Genomic DNA, 19,088 nt, shown 5'->3' with positions numbered 1-19,088 from the left:
GGTAGTCTTTTAATGACAAATGTGACAAGACTGAAAACATCTCATTCTGACTGTCTTATTTAAAAAAAAAAAAAAAAAAGGAACAGCAAGTGGTCTGGTTTTATGATTACAAATACTGTGTAAGACAATACCTTTTTTGTACTGCAGAACCAACAAATACAAGGATGCAATCAAGTTTCTAAGCATCTCTAAATATGAAACTTGACATATTCATTTTTTTTTAATTTGGAAAATACTTAGTAATTGTTCATTTTTGACAGAAGATAACTCAAAGTACAACAACATCTAGACCTGTTTTTAAAGGAGCTTTCTTTCCTGAAACAACTTCGAACACAAGTACTCCTTTTGAGTTCAGTACATTCACAAAGTAGCTCAGTTAAGAACAGTATCACCAATGAATTGACTACTGGAAAGAGACAAAATTTACCAAACATACAGAAATATAAGTTTTACCATAGCAATTATGCCTATCAAAAGATGACACCTGTAATTAATTTTAAAAAGATACAAAAAAGAGAAAAACCTGAATTACAGAAAAGAAAGTCATATTTATTTAATGAAAAACTAGAAGTTAATAAAAATTAGCAAATACACAAAAAATATACACAAACAGCAGCAATACTATGTAGTGACTTACAAAGGGGGGGCGGGCAGAGGAGGGGAAGCAGCGGCCAGAGACCAGACTGCTCAACATGGCTTGTCAGTCAAAGGGGGGAAGAAAAAAAACACAAACAAAAACACGAAACAGTATCCTTTTCAACAGTACAATCAATCTACAAACAAGTTTTTAGAATTATTTTACAACATTTCCTGTAGAATCAATTCTTAATACAAAAGATGCCCATTTTGGGTGTATATATATTTTCAGTGGTTTACTGTTGACTTATTTTAAATATATTAGTGTTACTACATGCAACTGCCTCCTGTAATTTAACAGCCTTTCCTTTTATTTACCTTCATATATGTCTACCCTCCATCTACCAAATAATTTGTCTGACAGTCAGAGATGGTTACCCTAGTTTCTGCTAAATTAAATGCAACGGTTTTAAACACTGGCCTGAAGAGGTTTGATTGCCATTTCAACACATGGATATAGTTACATTGATGCCTAAATTGCCGTTTTCTGCAAAGAGCTGTGCAATGCTGGTGTCAAAGACTAGACAGTCACTATTCATAATGGCTGTTGCAATTCCCTCATGAATAGATCGAGGAGTTGCTTCCCAAGTCAATCGCCGCCTATGACCATTTAACTCAAGTCGATACGCAAAGTTTTCAGCTTGCTTGCGTGTTCCTATCAGCTGTACAATTGCAAAGAACTGCTGGTGACCATCATACTTTTCCTGTTTCTCCAATACTAACATGAAATGAAAGCCAAAACAAGACTGCATCATAACCCAGTCAACAGCACCAGGAAGATTAATGTCTGTAGCAAGGAACACTATATCTTCTCCCTGAAGTGTTGTAATGGACTTATGTTGATGCATCAGATGTGGCATTACAGCATCCAGAGAACCTTGCCATTTACATGAAGCACCGGGACATGGACAGGAATAAGGCCTAAACTCACACAGCTCCTCATGGTCTGCTTTTTCTGTGTGTGGCAGAGTTATCTCACATCCGGAAGAGGCATATTTACATGGGAATAGTACAGAATTGGCAACTTTCTCCATAGCCAGGTTACGAATGGAGCCCAGCGGGCCTCGGCAAGTTGGGCAGCACGTAAGTTTGGGGCGACAGTTGCTACAAACAAGATGGCCACTCTGACACTGAAGAATTGGTGGCAGCACATAGTCAAAACACACAGGACACTCAAAGAGACTAGCCAAGTCATTATTGGAAGCTGTAGTGCCAGTCAGCGCAGGCACTCTCTGTGATGGCGTACACTTTGAAGTACCTGTAGGTAGTGCTGTAGCAGTCTGACGGCTCATTTCTGTAACAGAAGAGAAAAAAAAGAATGAGCATCTCGAGAATCATTTTGTTTACCTCTGCAGGTAGTATTTCTTGATTTACAAAGAAGCCTAAGAAGATAATACATACAAATGAAAGCAAGAAAAACAAGTAATGCAAACTCTGGATATACTAGCTGTAGAGTACCAATTGTGTTGCATACAGTGCTGATGCTTTTATGCCAACTGAACAAGCAATGAAGTCTGCTAATTGTCCTGAGGTAGAAGAATTCACCTTTTGGAAGCTGCGAGGAAGGTGAGTACAAATGTGCTAAAAAATGAAACTCAAATAGTTTAAGAGTTTTGTTTTGTTTTTTCAATAATGCAGTTATATACTTCACCTATATCACTTCTGTGTAACAAGTAGGAACAATTCTAAGACTGAATTTTAAGTTGCTGTATATTTAGTAAGATAACAAACTAACCATTTTTAATGACAAAAAAAAAACCCTACAAAACTTCCAGAGTTTATATTCTCAGTAGCAAGGAAAAACATAGCTAAGAAGATTACTACATTGCTTTTTTCCCAGGACAGGATAGCGACTTCATTTTCATTGCTCTGTTACTAAGTCCCATAGCTTGTAAAGCACATTGACTACTTCAGCTTCCATTTGGAAGACACCAGAAAAAAAAACAAAGCAACTTTATCTGATTTCATAAACAAGACAAATTCAAAAGATAAAATTTGAGAATTAATTTTAAAATAAAAGTGTTAGATGACATGACTAAATCATTTCCAGTAAGTTGAAAAGGCTCTGTTGATGAAGTTTTACATTCAGTAGTTTACACTAAATTTCTGTTCTTTCAAATGGCCCATACAAAAGTTAACAGCTGTCTGACCAAACAGCTTGCTCAGCTCAAGCGCTCAACAGAAGCAGTTATGATACTGTATTTTTTAACGTGTCATGGATGCTACACTTTGTCCAGCACTCCCTAACTCCTCCTTCTTATTTAAAAGGAATGGCTAGTACTACCAGAAAATAGAAACACTGTTTTGAACCAGAAGCCCTACCTTCATACCTTAAGGAAAGTAAAATACTAAGCAAAATTGCTGTCTGTTACACATTAGAATTCTCAACCACCTTAAGTGACTCTCTCTGAGAGATAAAGCTCTGTATCTGTCAGGTAGGTATAGAGGTCCCAAAATAAATATTTTTAAGCTCCTTGCCATTTGACAAGGGAATATTAGGCAGTGGGCTAGTTTTCCTATATTTAGCATTATTTCACTCACAAACTTACTCATACCTGGACTAGTTACTTCATAGCAGCATACTGTGCATTCTTTTGTGAGACATGTACTGTTCAGGGTATGAAGTGAAGGAACTAAGAGATTCCAACACACAAAATAACTTAGCCCTGGACATTCAAAAAGTAATCACAGGTAATTTCAAATTCATTTACAGAAGCACACCTCCTCAGTCCAGAGCTAGAAAAACATGGGTGTCTAAGATTCGGTGTTCAGTCACTGATTTTACAAGTCTCACATGCCCAATAACAGCATCATCTCACCCTTCTGAAGTCTCTTCCTTCATCTCAGGCTTATTGGACTAGGAATATCCAGTTTCCATCTTCAGAAAAGCAAACAAGAGTGGTTTTTAATGCTGGTAACTGATATATGCTGATAATGGCCTTAACTGATACTGTAGAGGTATGACAGGAATCTTTGTATCTTTTGGCTTTATTTTCCTACTGTACAGCATTCCAGCTTAGATGGAAAGTTTAGGCTGTGACAAACCAAATCTGTGTTCTAGGGCAGGGATGCCACACCACCTTACTGGAAAGGGGTGGCAAATTGTAAGGCCTCTGTGACAACTGAGTCCTGCTGCTGTTTTTGCCCAGCACCCGAAGGTGGGAGGCTCATGATGGCATTCTGTAGCTTTAAGCTCTAGAACAAATAGCACACAGAAAAATACTGCCCACAGAAGAACAAAATCTGATCACACTGTGAGCTTGGAAATGACTTTTAGAAATTACTGGCATATTCATATGTAAAATTCTCAAAGTATTTCCCTTCAAATACTGTAAACACACATTGCAGAAAAGCTTGTGTGCTTCATCCTACCTGAACCTATACATCCTGATCCGGTGATTCCCAGTAACCCCCAGATAGCACTGGTGAAAACCACTGTGTCAGACCAGTTCCCTAGGCAGTCTGACGAGCTGGGTGAGCTCTGGTTTATTTAATTACACCTCTCAGAACCCATTCAACAATTAAATTAAGCAACCTACAAACTTTTCAGAAGACCTCGTGAACAGACATACTTCCCACTTCAGCTTTCTAAGCTACAGAAGTACTGAAGAACTGTACAGCCCTGTTTTATCGCCATTCCTGTACACAACCAGCCTTCACACACACCTTCTATCCATCCAAACGAGAAAGGAATGAAAATGAGCAGGAATCTGTGAATCAGACCACTCAGATTAGCATGCAAGGAAGAAACTGGATTAAGCTATAAAATGCAATTTACCAAGCCTAAACCTGCCCAAAGCCAACATTTTCATCACTCTTCTTAACATAAAGATGAATAATACATCATGATGGAAAAGTCAGAGAAGCTCGTTTTTAATAGCATCTTAAAAACTACAAGTTAATCACAAGCAGAAGTGTTAAAAATGTAATGCATTTAAGACACCAAACCATCAAAAACACAGAAACCAAGTAAAAACAACTGCAGAGCTGGATATAAAGTTTATAGATACTTTTAGTTACAAAAACCTTACTATGGGTAGAGAGAACTCTATATGCAATATTTGGTATTATGTTATCTTGGTTCCCACACGCTACAAATAAGTCTGAAAGGAACAGTGACAAATGAAGCTACACCGGGTGTCATCTTGAGAAGCATTAATTCCTACAAAACAAATTATTTAATCACTCTACAAAGTCGAAAAAGTTTAACCAACAGAAAGAGTGAAAAGGTAAAAACGTATTTTAAGAGTTCCTACTTCTAAATCCGGAAAAAATCTGTCCCTGGTGACACACAAGAATGCGTCGACCTGTTGATGAAATTACTCTCGGCACCATTCTGGGGAAGGGTGAAATAGACGCGCTACTGAGATCTCCCGAGGGACTCGATTTCACAGCAGCTTTTACAAGAACAGCTTAAAATACTGCGCATAACGCAGTTTAAAAGTCACTACCTTTCCCCTTGCTGGTTTTACTTCCCGGCAAGCACGCATACAGGACGCCCTTCCAAGAATACAGAAAGCTGGAGGCAGATCTCCCCGTCATGGGGAGAGAAGGAGCTCATCGCGTTTCCGCGCAGCGGAGCTGGGCTGGGGGCGCGGGCAGCGGGGGGACGCGGGGCGCAGGCCAGGGGCTGCCCCCAGCGAACGCCCCCGCGATCCCCAGCGCGGCTCCGCTCCGCGCGTTGCTGTTACTGCTTCGAGCCCTCCCCCCCCCCATTTACGGTCGCGCACACTCCGCATCCACCGGTTGCATCCACGCTCCGGCCCAGCGCCCCAAAATGGTTCCCCAAACTTCCCCTGCCGAGCCGGGCCGGGCTGGCTCCTCCCCGCCGGAGCTGCCCCTGCCCCGCTGCCGACCAGCGACCGAGCCATTGGCTGCCCTGGGCCCCGCCCCGCCACCGCCCGGGGGCCGCAGGGGAGGGCGCGGAGCGGTGGCACCCGCACTCGAGGGGCCCCGCACCGCCCGCAGAGTCGGACCGCGCCCCGCCGGTCATAAGATCATGAGAGTACAAGTTTCAGGGAAGGCAACAGAAGAACACACTGCAATAAACTGTGTTGGTTGCATAAAAAGTAAGGCTATGGTATCCGAGTAAAGAAAAATATCTTTAAAAATGCTTTTGTACTATTTGATATTCAAATCCCTTTCAAGGAAGGCCGTGGAAGCTTGCATCAGCACTATAATTCGTGCAAACAATGTCCGATTACTATTAACAAAAAATACTAACTCGACATAAGGTATGCTTCAGCTTCACCCCCTTAAGGCCCTTAAGGGCCATATACAACATACTCACCAGGTAAGAGTAAAGAAAGCTTCCAAGAAAAACAGAAAAGCTGAAAACAGCCAGCACTGAAATGTCTTTAAAGAAAATACAAGCATGTTCTGAAGTGTCTAAAGCATGCCCTGGGCTTTCTCTGCCACAAAGCAGCTGTCCCAAGCTCTTCAACAAGTCAGTTGTGTGCTCTTTACTCTGCTGTGATACAATGTACAATGCCTGAAGAGAGAAAGGTTTTGAAACCCTAGATGACTATAACAAGTTACAGTGAGAATGGGAAGACACAATTAGCTGTCTAAAAATCTCAGCTTAGGTGCAGACATAAGGAAAGCAGTTTCAAGAGAAGTTCAAAAAGATGACGTACTTCACGTGCCACAGAATAACAACACTATCTAGGAACAGATTGATACCCTTCCAGCTTCTCATCTTTCAAAGGTGTTACCTTCAGGCACCATTCTAGAAATCACATCTCCTGCATTTCATTGAAGTACTGGGCACCTTTGACAAACTGAAGTTAACACCATCCAGTTTTCCAAAACCTTCACTGAAACAGATTAGACTTGATTTAACATTTTAATTTGCTTAGGAGAGGGTAATGAAATACTAATCTTAGGGAAAAAAAGATAAAACATCTGGTCAGAAGATAAAAAAAGATATCATTAGATAATGCTGAAGAGTGACTCAAGGACAGAAAAGAAATGCCTTAATCACAAATGTCTAAGTGTGTTGCAATAAATCCTTTTTTTGTTTGTTTTCTTTTTCATATTTTGAAACTCACTGAATTCAGAGGCTTCCACTCAAAATGTACTACTACTTAATGTATTACAACCATCAACAAATTATTAACAAAACTTTCCACTTTTTCAACTGCACAATTACATTTGAAAATGAGACTTTAAAAATGATAACCTGTTAGCAAGGATCAGAAATAAAAATGTATCATGACACTTTTTGAAGTTGTGAACAACACTGACAGGTTACTTTTTTCAATATGCAATATAAGCCAAACAATGTCAAAGCCCAAAAGCTAAACAAACCATTAAAAATACTCATCAAACAGGTAGAAGTAAAGATTTAAAAGAAGATATGGAAAGATCAGCCAATATAATCAGATACTTATACAGCTCACTGTTGATAATTTCTGTGAAATATTCAAAACTCTATTTTATAAAATATCATTACCAATACATGGAAAATAATAAGGACTCATCAATATCACTTTTGGCAGAAGGAAGGTTTCATGAAGGCAACAGAAAAAAGCAAGTGTTTATTTAGAAAACAAGAACAGTGGGTGTGTACACATACACAAGTATACCTGAAGTACATAATCTCGTGCCCAAGAAACTGCCAGTGTTCCTGATATAGCAGTCCCAAGTGAGTATTATCTTCATAATGAAGGTAATTAAAAAGCACATTTTGTTCTGATTAAAAAGGAACACCAGTGTATTTTAAGCAGGGTACTTCCTTGTCATTTTAAAAGTAGCATTAGGTTAGTTTTATAATAAAAAGTCTTGTACTCAAGCTTTTCAATTATGAAAAGTCTTAAACTTCTGAGGACAACTTCTGTCGTACTATGGAAATGCCAGCTTTTCAACTACACATGCCTAGTATTGCTGAAAATCATTTTCCAAGGAATCGACCTTTCCTCTGTCCCCTCCTGCACTCATGATTGTCAATGGACAGCAAAACAGATGGGAAGGAAGTTTCAGCAGGCTATAGAGAAACTATTGTATATTGCCCTCACCACCACCAAAACCACCTTTCAGCAACCCATAATACTACGTGCATTATGCACAACTGTCTTTCTGTTTAAATTTTGAGAGATTTTAGGGCCCAAGGTTTTTCCATTTAGGAGTCTTATCAATTTCTCTCTCACAGCTGTTGGGAGGTGTTAAGATTACAAAGGCCTGGTTATATCAACTCCACAGCTGCTCCTGCAAACCTGAGAACACTGAACACAGAAACGTACATCCCTGCTTTTACAAAATTAAAGCAATTTCCACTACCCTGTAGTCACCCAGCCTGCCAGTAATAGCAGATAGTGTTTGGTTTTTTTCTTCCACCGAGACACTCCCTACCAAACCCTCTTTCTAATCATCCAGGAAAGGAAATCCCAATGGATTTATATAATCATGGAATCAGTCATCCTCTTCATGCCTACCGCTGCAGTGACCCATCAGACCTTAACACTCAGTGTTCCTGATGCTATCAATATGTGCTGTTGTACACAATAGGATCACCAGCTGAGTCACTGCCAGTGGGCAATCCAGATCTTCTCCAAATTCAACACATACTATGTGGCAGATGCAGATGCAAACAGCACTATATAAACACAAGCAGTACTATTATACCCATCAAATTATAGTGACCTGTTTTTAATCCAATATAGAAAATTGAGCCTTGGCTAGTGCTGTTTGATTTCTGCTGCATTACTATCATTATGTTTTTTCTCATGTCTATCTATTTGAGCATACATCACATCAACCAAGAAGATGGTTTTATATAGCTACCAAAGATTTTCTTTCCAAATGTAAAATTAAGAAGGAACAATGTCCTATAAGAGATAGACAATCACATCAAAATCTTATGTGCAAGCAACTACTACCATAACTATAGCATTAATCTTTAAATGCAACATGAAACTTCATCAATTTAAGAAAGTGAACAACCTGTTTTCTAGTCAACCATAATTTTCGATATTTTAGAAAATCAAGATCCAAGTTAGCATGGAATACTGAAGACTATACTGCTATGATACTGCAGTTTTGCAAAGAAAGACATGCTGAAGAACAAAGTTCACAGAAAAAACCCCAAACCCAAAACTATTAACTAATAAAACCTCAAATTTCATTCTAGGAATGTCTGATAAATAGTAAAAAACTGAGTTCAGACAACTTGCTCTGCAGTATATAATCAGAGAACATCCCAGTTTTCACTGGTCTTATACTTAGCATTAAATAAAGAAGTTTCTTTGCTAATTCAGAAAATCATCATATTATTATAAGGGAAAATAGGATGCTTTTCTATTTTCCTTTCTCATCCATCTTTCAAGCTCGGAGGTAAGAAAGCAAGACAGAAATCAAAACTAAGGGAACTATAAATTCCTGAACTTTCAAGCTATACTAAAAACAAATTATCAAACACTGCTAGAAAAAGAAAATGAAGCAATACATTAAATAAACAACAATGTATAATCAACAATAGTGAACATTACTGATAATCTATTGTAATAAAAGAAAGTTAATCTGCAAACTAGCTAGTGAAAGAAAAATAAAAAGAATCATTCTTTTAACACAAATCAAACCCAAACATTTGCATTAAAAAGGTCACAGACCACTTTCAAACTTGACCTTATCATATTTTTTCTTTTTAAAAACACATAAAATCATTTATTTCACTGACACTGCCTACAAAAGCCTTCAGTCAATGGCCAGAGCCTTCCTTGGCACAGGAGATCTGACATGCCCACGTGCAGAATCTATAGTGTGATAAACTATGGTATGGACTCAAAACAGCAGCTGTCCCACACTAACCTTCTCAGGTACCAAACTGAATAGGCCTTTCTGCAGCCTGGCACAGCAGGGCACAGTAAAGCTAACTGAGATAAAGCAGAAGTACTGTTCTTCCACAAAATCTTAACAAAATAAGAAAAAAAACCCCACCATATGATAACATAGGCAACTCAATGCAAACAATAAACACTGAATATTGTTTTTTGGTTTTAGTAATATCAAATTTCCTTTTAGTGTGCCCAGAGCATGCTGAACTGAATTGCATCATGATCATCTTCCAACAATAATTCAACCTTTTACAAAGTTACAGACACAGCACATTACAATAAAAAGTAAAGTAGGCATGCAGAAGGATCAGGTACAAAGTGGATTAGTAACAGAACCAGAAAAAAGGCAACTTACTTTTCATGGTATAACACATGCTATCATTCAGAAGTATCTAAGGCAGGAGCACTTAATTCTGCTCTACAAGATATAGATGGGGCTCTGTATGCAATTACACTCAATTTGTTTAAAAAAGTAAACCTTCTATAAATGTTAACAGTAAATCCTACCAAGTGTGACAATTTGGGGTGTGTGTTTCTTTCCTCAGTCTGATTTTGCAAAAACTATATTCTTCACTGCATACTGTAACTGCCATGCAATATTGCATCACCATTCCAGTGTCTGTGGCAGACACAGGGAGGAGGGTGTGGCATGAAAATGCCTACCTTACTGTAATAAGGCTAAACTCAAGGACCTGTACTTTGATGTGTCTTCATATACAAAGTCTTTCAGTGATAACTAACTATTCCAATTCAAATTCAAGACCTATTTTATGCTCAATAGTTTTCCTGCATAACTAAATAGTACTAGGGAGCAGACCATCAAAATAAAATAACCTGATCAAGGAGGGCCTGGCCTATAAAAGAGATTGATCATGACACAAAGCCATTCTGTAGGAGTCAGGACAGGACTACAAATGTTGCCTAACTTCACTAAGATCTCTCCATCTTGTGCATCATCTCCATCTTGTTTATGCTCATATATATTTTAATCTTAAATAAAAACTTACTTTTGTGATCCTTAATTCATCTTGTATATGGAAGCTGAACACAAAGGGGAGGGCCTGGGAAACAGAAACTGATTCCAGAGTACAGATCTGGAATCTGCCCCAAGTTATGCCAAATGTGAAATCTACACATAACTACATCCAGCATCACAGAGCAGTAATACTCAAAGTCTAATTTTTAACTCATCAGAAATCACTAATATTTCAGAACTTGTATTACTAACCTACACATCTCTAATAATTTTGGAGAACAGTTTTCACAAAGTGTTTTTTTTTTCTTTACATCCAGATATTTAATCTTCAGAAGCAAGAACATTTAGAATAATGTCAGATGCAGATGTCTTTGTCACACACCCAGATTCAAATGCACAAGATTTTAAAAGCAAAGGATCAAGTCTGCATTTTTAAAATGGAAATTTCTACATGTTGGAAGTATATGGATATCTAATTGAAAAGGGAAGCTACTGTAACCTAAGGTGAGACACAAGCTTTTGTATTTTGTTGATACACACTGCAGGTAGAAAATGAAAGGCACTGAAATTATCTACATTGTAACAAATACAATGTAGCAACTTACAATACACTGTAACAAATACAAAACCTTAGTAAAAGTGCTAAAAACCAGAAGTATTTTCACATTTCTTCTGGTTCCAAACTTTTCAGCACTTTATTTCTTTAAAGTCCCATCTTCTGCATGTCTTGTGTTTCTAGCATCCATTCGTTGAAGTACATATGCCTCCATTAAAACCAATACAGTTTACTTCTCCGTGACTTTTTTTTCCATTGCTCATCGGTTCTCAGTTTCTATGGCATTGTTGCACAAGGATTCAACTACCATCATTAAAAATATATTTTCTTATTTCATACTACAGTTTTACTCAAATTTGGCTACTGACCTGTCTACCGTGGTCACACTCCCGTAAAGAGTTACAGTTCTACTGCTTCTCATGAAAACACCAGTCCCACAACGTGGCTTTACCTCACAAATAAGAGCACTCTTCAGCAGGTGTTATCAACCTGAGGCACAGCAAACATAATCCACAAATGAACATATTACATCAAAAGATTGAACATGTCTTGAAATCTTAAAATAACAAAATAAAAGGATTAGAGGAACTAGAGCAGTAGATCTGTGGCATGAAGACCTGGGTTTAGGTCCTGGCCCTGTCACAAGTTTTTGAGTCACCCCATGCAAGTACTTTCCTGTCTTTTACAGATTTTAAAATGCCCTAAGTAGCTGGGAGTCTCAGACATGAATGCAAAAGGGAATTAATTAACTTGATAAGGACACTAAATGAACTCTGTAGACTCTCTTCAAACATGCTTCATGCAAGTAATAACTAAATGTCATTACACACTGAAGGACACTATGCTAAATTATTTAGCATCTCATTTTTTTACAGTCAGCAATAGTCAAACTTCAATCACTGTTTACTTTCCAGCTCCTGCTTATATATGGATAACTGCCCTCTATTCATTCTATTATTTTGTATATCAAAGAGGCAAATTAGGGAAAAATTAGCAACACCCTTCTCACTAATTATATTGTATCTAATCTAAAGGCCTCCTTCTGACCCATCAACTCCATATTGACATTTTATGGAAGGCAAATAAAGTAACCTTTCTTTAGGGGCATCCTTCATTAAAAAAAAACAGAATAACAAACATTCATAGAACTTTGTGAAAACCCAGCTACCCAGCTTTTGAAGCAAGTGGTCGAAATTCAGGAGAACACGCCCAGTCATGAGAACTACGTGTTATTTTATTGCCATCAAATTCTGACCAGGTATATCCCAAATGCTATATAAAATGTACTATTTAACTTATTTGTATTGCTTGGGAAATGCTTCATGGCATACAAATTAAAATTCAGCCATAATCACTCTGAAGTCAGGCCTGAGTCTGCATCAGAAAAGAAAACACAAGATATTAAATGGGTTGGAAATTACAGCAGCAGATAAAACTTCCTGCTACTTCATGCTCTCTTTTATTATCACTTTCTAAATTCAATACCTGTCACTATGTCCTTCTCTACAAAATATCACCCCCTCTTTTGTTATATAGTTGAATCAAAGCTTAAACTTCGGTCTATGGCTATAGGGTGGAATCTTGAATCAGTGACACACAATATAGAAAATAACTGTAAACTTCAGTACTTTTCAGCCTTTTTTTTTTTTTTTTTTTACAGGAGTGTTAAAAAAATACACTAGGTTGTAAGATCAAGCATTCAAAAATTAGGAAGTAATTAAAGTTTCACAGGCAACCCTAAGTCTACTCTCATAAGGAATAGCCTTAATGAAATAACCTTCTCCTCATCCTCAGCTCCTTCAACAGGTGAGCACCTGTACTTCCATGGAAGCTTCATGATTGTTCAACTCTTCCTTAAATGAAGACCTGTTTTTAAAATAATTTTGTTTGGGGAAACAGCTGGCTTTAATATGCATAAAAGTGCTCTTAAAATTACTGCTTTACTGCTGTAGAAGAATGTCCATCTCAACTTCTGTTATGGAATGCATACTTTCTATTTGTAAAAATTCCTTTTTCATTACTATACTTGATCTAGCAAAAAGCCAAACTGAAATTTTATATACTATACACCATCAACATCTGCCAGCCAAATTATTCTAGTCACACCTGTGCAACCAGTCTTGAAATTACATCCTTAATGTACTTGCATAATCACACAGATATCGGCCATGTAGAAATGAACCCTACACAAATTAACTCTCATCTGCATTGACACATTCATGCACACTAAAAAGACAAATATTCCTGTGAATTAAAATAATTTTATGACTCTAATGATTTTATATATATTACACATTTATATGTGCACAAATATTTCAAGATAAACAGTCATTCAGAAACTAAATGAATGAGCACATAGATCATTTTCACAGCTTTTACCAGAAGTCAACTGTAAATGCACGTAAGAAGGAAACAACACTTAAGACTCATCTGTAGGCAAAAATGAACAAGTCTACACGAATCTAAAAACTAGTTTAGTTAAACATGATAAGTTTATCTTGGTGCACCTTGAAATAGGGCGATATGTATGTGTCAACACACAAATGCACACTGAAGCGTGTTTCAAACATGATTTCCAGAGCAACATTAAGAAAAATAAAATACCTGATCATGAGACTGTAGCAATTTGAGACCTATGTCTGGTAAGAAAAAAAAAAATCACATGAAATAGTGAAGTTTTGAGAAAAACCCAAACATTTTCACAGATCTGAAGACAGGATTAATGTCTTCGTTTTCAGCTGATATACGCTTGAATTATATCATTATCCTTCCATGACTCCAGGCACACACACACAGTATGTCAGAGTGGAATTCCACCATTTCTACAACAACAAAAGCAACCTGCCATCAAAAATAATCATCATGCTGCCTGCCTTTTACTCATTAGATTTCTTTCTCTTTAAGGTAACATTCAGCAAGATCAGTCTTGCACAACTACAGGAGTGCTTACACTGGCACACCAAGATGACACCAAAACAAGTTTGCAACAGAGAGCAAGACCATTTTTTCTTAGCTGTAAGACTCCACTTGCACTGATCCTGAGTGCACAAAGGACAACAGAGGCGGTACATCTCTTGCAGCAAACTGCTCTGGGAAGTGAACAAGGTAATAGTTACTCATTCCTAATAGTCAACTAGTTTTCAACTAAACGTGGGGAATAAAACTGGTCCGTTTCATATTAGTGACAGCAACACTGGAAGTTATCACTGGCAGCCTGAACAATAACTGTCTTAAGCTATGGAGAACTATACCCTGGATGTGCTACAGCTTGTTTAGTGCTGTATCTTCTACTATTTCTTCTTTCCTAACACTGAACAGCAATTAACTTCGTGTTTTAGAAACAAAGCTCACTTTTAGAAAAATCACAGGAAAAACTAACATTTAAAACCCACTTCAAAATATGTTCACTTTTCACTTCAAAGCCCACTACATCACGTATCAGAATAAAGCAACACCTACCAAGATTTACAAAACAACTTAAAAATCTTTTACTTCAGTTGTCACACCCTTGCAAAACATAGAACACATAAAACTCCCCCTCATGAAAGACTTACAATATAGAGTAAAGAGAAACAACAAATGTAAGCCTCTTCATACACCTAAATTTCTAAGACAGACACCAGCCCTAGCACTTTTTGCATAAAGGAATTTATTTTCAAGTTTTCCCTCCTCTAATTTAACACTAAATTGTTGTCAAATACTCCTACTCCAGTTAAAGCCTTTTAAACCTTTTGACAATCTGTGTATTAGCAAAATTTAACATACAATTTTCCTTCGTATGTAGTTTTCCTTTGACACATTTCACCTGAATAAGTATTTGAAAATAACTCTTTTAAAAAGTGTGTCATTCTAAATGCTCCTCCTTGACAGCATTCAAAAAAACATACACAAACGCTGAAAAGCCACTGTGTGGTAACTCAGTTTTTGTGTTGTTTAGTACTATATGCAAGAAACTTTAATATATTAACTTCATGCCACACAAACCTAAGTTCAAAGGACTGCTTGTTTCAATTAAAAGGAGCTGATAACTATTTTTTAAGCAGCACAAGTTATCACTACACTCTCCTTGGTTTTGCTCATGTCTTGGCAAGGTCATCAGTTGTTACAGGGAAAGATACAAACTTGCTTCTAGATAAGGCAAACAAAAAAAGGAAATGGTCAACAACTGCCTGTAGATACATTTGCTACTCTTAAAATCAGTTTCCCTGTGGGAATATATCCACCGTAATTTTAAAAAATGCATTTCCAGATGCAGAAGTATAAACACAGTCTTCACCAATATTATTTTACTTTCCCAATGAAAACACAGCCAACCTCAGCTTCTGTATTCAGCTACAAAGAGAAACAAGTCAAAATCAGAAGGACATCATTTGGTTAACTGTAATTATCTAGCACTTTATCTGATTAAACTAATGTAGAATCAGTAACCAAATCTCTCATTATTCCTGTGATAACACAAAGAATTAGCATTTTATAGATTAACTCCAACAGGCATAAAATGTATTTAAAATAGTTGTCCTGGGCATTGAAGACCTATATTACATAGTCTGGATTAGAGAAAATATATACATATATATGAAGTGTAACATAAAACCTAAGAGTATGAATGGGACATTAATCTTCCTTTACCTAGTATAGTTAACAGCATGGTATAAAACAATGCCAAGCTAATGATTTGGAAAGATTTTTGTTACATATAATTAAGTACCAAAAGCAAAAATTCAGGTACACAGTAGCATCATTAATATCTCACAGTCACAGTATTTACATGGATCTCTCCATTTCTAGTCCATTACACAGTACTATAACACAGAAAACATACACCAGAATTACCTTTTTATCCCGACATTGTACATTTAAGACTTTAACAGTACATGCACTTTGAAGAGTAAATTGCCTACAAAGCATTTTTCTTATCTTCATAAAATATTTTGTTTTATTAATAACATTGTCTCTACCTGTCATGTATTTCTGTTTGAATCAGAAGGGTTATCTTTTATTAATCTCTTTTAATTGCCATTAGTTCACTTTTCTCAATGTTGATTTTCCTTCAAAAAACAGAGTAACAAAACAAAAACAAACAAAAAAAAGCCAACCAAAAAAACCCCCACAACAACAACAACAACAACTATAGTTAAAAGTATCTCCTGCATCTACAATGCTCATGATGTTTAAGCCTGTCAACTTCAGAGAAGAGATCCGAAGCGTCAGGCCCTAAGTGATGGCTGGGATGACCTAGAGCTTGCCAGTGTCCTTGCTTGACTGCTACTGTTCTCCCCAGCAGGTAGCACTTAATAGCACCAACCAGGGATTTAGGCAAATAAGTCAGCAGCTGGAAACACAGTTTTCACTGAGGCTTTCTGCAGAGTGGATGCATGCATCACAACTGCAGAACTGAGTTTTTTATGTCTGTCCAGAATTTCAGATACCACTGATTGTGGTACCTTGACTACTGTGGTCCACCTTAGCTCCTGAAAATGAGACAGCCACTAAAGCAAAACACACACTGATAATCTGTTCGTGAAACTCAGCCCAACTTTTAAAGCTGGCAGTTAGAAGACTACAAACACCATTACAGACAGAAAAAAAAAGCAAAGCTATTCTAACTTAAAACATGTTTCTCATGCAAGTTTGTTAAGCTCAGAGTTTTAACAGTCCTACTTGATTTCTTTGAGTTTTCAGACCAAAAGACTTTCTTCATACATGAATATGCTCATGCTCATCCTCTCTTCTGGATTAGAGGCAGGTATCTTTGACACCTGAGCAGAACCTCTTTCTCAATTCACAATAAGCAGAAAGCAGCAACTATACAAAAACCAACTATGGAAAGAACTTATGTTATTTGCAATATTTATTTTCATTAATTCACACCTACTTAGCTGAAGCCACTATATTTCTGATCTAACTCCTCCAGTACAGTCTAATTTAGAATACAAAATTAAAACCTCACCAACAGAAATGAAACACTACTGGACAGGACAGTTTGTCAAGGCTCTTGCACTTTTAAGACCAAAATGCTCATCATCTCATCAGCTTCAGAATTCGCAGGTTACAAGTGATTCCTAAACTGTACCACTGATGGATGACTCTGATACCTCTATAATTTTTCACTGCTGTGAAGAGTGCTAAAGCTATTTAAGAACATTCGTGTCCATTGAAGTTAATGCAATTATTACTTCTAGAACTCAATTTGTATGTCAATGTTGTGGTGAAGAACACATCATAGAAGTAGAACTAATCAATTTATGCTTAGGTATACTTCTCAAAGTTATTTTCTGCAACAGATGAAACAGTCCAGAGATCCCAGTTTATCCTAAAAGCCTCTGTATTAGCCTACCTGTATTCCAATACCTCAAATCTTGTCGAGTACTGGCCTGAATAACTCAGGGTTCAAAAGAGTCCCTTTCAGTTTTCCTCCCACTCTGGAATGCTCAGTGCTAGTCTCACAGTTTAAAAGGAAGATAAACAGAGAAACTATGTCCTGCACGTGGAATATCCCATGTCCTTCATAAATGAGTCAAATGAGTCCCCTCATGTGCCACGTTAAACAAATTGTCACTTTATCTATTTATTTAGCATCTGAGCAAACTGCTTATTACAGAGGAAAAGCAGTATTCACCCAGGCTGATTGAAGCAGAGACTGAATAGAGAATATTGTTTACAGTTACAACTGAAACGTGAGCTTATAAACACCACCAGATCACCACCAGAAAAGAAGCGTGGATCTTCTCCTGAAGAAATACTCAGAATGCTTAGCCTTTCACTACCAACGCTATTGTCTCCTGTCCTTTTAAAAACGTGGAGGAGTACGAACGAAGGGCTCCGGACTTTTAATTTAGCAAGGGCTGCCTCGGGACGAGCAATAATCTGCCCAACTCCTTACTCTCACCGGATTAGCGAAAGGGGAGACGGCAGCCTTCTCAGGCAGTGTCACAGAGGGGCACCCAGCGGCCCATTTACTCCGGCAATCTGTTTCCCGCGGCGGCCGGGCCTGTCGGGACGCAAGCAGAGAGGGCCGCCGGGGGCCCGCGGAGGGAGGCCGCCCCCGCCTCCCCCCGGCCGCCGCGGCCCTGCTGACCTTCGCCGCGACTGCAGCCGGCGCCGGGCCCCGCTCTGCTCCCGCCAGCACAAAGCGCACCACAAAGGGGCAGCCCCGCGGCCCAGGCCCGCACGCGGCGAGCCCTCCCAGCGGCCGGGCCGCCGTCTCAGTCCGGCGCACAATAGCCGGGTAGAAGAGCCGCCCACCGCCGCTTCCCTCCTCCGCTCGGGACCCGCAATCCCGGCCGCGGAGAAGGGCCCGCCGCGCCACAACCCCTTCGGGCCAGGCTGCCTCAGCCCCCGTGGCGGGCGGCGGCGCGGGGCCCGGCAGGCAGCAGGAAACCGGACGCCCGGGCTGGGCTTAGGCCGCGGTGGGGCCTTGTTTCGACTCCCCGATCGCCGCGTCTACGCCGGGGCCTTCCGCGAGCGGCCGCCCAGCGCACGGGCCCGGGCGGGGAGAGGGCTCCGCCGGACGATCCGCTCCGGCCCCTCCGAGGCCGCCGAGCCCTCCTTCCGCGTCTCGCTCACCTGTGGGCTCTGGGCTGGGCAGGACCCCGCTGAGGCGGCCTGGCTCCCCCGATCGCGCGGGCTGCGGGGCGACTGGCTGCGCCGCTCTGGCCGAGACGCTCGGTATCCGGCCCGACCGCCCGAACCGACCGCCGCGCTCCCTGACTCTCTCCGCCGGCCGAGGAGACTCCGCCACGGGGGCGCGCGCCAGCTGCGGCGGAGCTCTCCCGACTGCCCCGCGCGCTCCCGAGGCGGGCGGGCGGCGGCGCGTGGCCGGCAGCGCTCCCGCGCACGCGCACCCGGCAGCGGCGCGCGGGCCGTGCCACCCAGCTCCCGGCGCGGCGCTGCGGAACAAAGGCAGCTCCGCCACAGCCCGCGGCCCCGGCGCTCCCCGCCGAGGGCCCTCCGTACGCTCTCCCGCTCTGCGGGCCCGGAGCCAGGCCGCCTCTTACCTGCGCCGCCGCTGAGCCCCGCCAGGGCCAGTCGGCTCCCCTGCGCCTGAGAGAAAGAACGAGCCCGGGGCGGCGCCGCGTCCTGAGGCGGG

At 39.9% G+C, this 19,088-nt stretch overlaps 1 protein-coding gene across 3 annotated transcripts; it reads right to left on the bottom strand.

Moving 5' to 3' along the window:
• Positions 1 to 531: 531 nt before the first annotated feature.
• On the bottom strand, positions 532 to 19,083 carry SIAH1 (siah E3 ubiquitin protein ligase 1). Of its 3 annotated transcripts, none has more exons than XM_030457832.1 (2): positions 18,997 to 19,083; positions 532 to 1,930 (listed from the first exon to the last, which is right to left on the bottom strand). In XM_030457832.1, exon 2 carries the CDS (start codon positions 1,926 to 1,928, stop codon positions 1,080 to 1,082), a length of 849 nt encoding a protein of 282 aa, XP_030313692.1. In that variant the 5' UTR covers positions 1,929 to 1,930; positions 18,997 to 19,083; the 3' UTR covers positions 532 to 1,079. The 3 variants fall into 3 exon arrangements, with proteins under 3 accessions (XP_030313692.1, XP_030313691.1, XP_008499531.1); XM_030457831.1 differs by lacking the exon at positions 18,997 to 19,083 and adding an exon at positions 18,566 to 18,782; XM_008501309.2 differs by lacking the exon at positions 18,997 to 19,083 and adding an exon at positions 5,088 to 5,283.
• Between the last annotated feature and the right edge of the window lie 5 nt (positions 19,084 to 19,088).

Source organism: Calypte anna, chromosome 11 (genome assembly GCF_003957555.1).
Source record: "Calypte anna isolate BGI_N300 chromosome 11, bCalAnn1_v1.p, whole genome shotgun sequence".
NCBI classification, from domain to species: Eukaryota; Metazoa; Chordata; class Aves; order Apodiformes; family Trochilidae; genus Calypte; species Calypte anna.
Note: the sequence above shows the minus strand (reverse complement) of the source record. Positions and strands in the feature narration are given on the sequence as shown.

Excerpts from the sequence above, each read along its gene's own strand:
- SIAH1 (XM_008501309.2), bottom strand. The coding sequence starts at position 5,178 with ATGACGGGGAGATCTGCCTCCAGCTTTCTGTATTCTTGGAAGGGCGTC. Across the intron at positions 1,931-5,087 it reads TAAAACCAGCAAGGGGAAAG|AAATGAGCCGTCAGACTGCT; the intron begins GTAGTGACTTTT and ends CTTCTGTTACAG.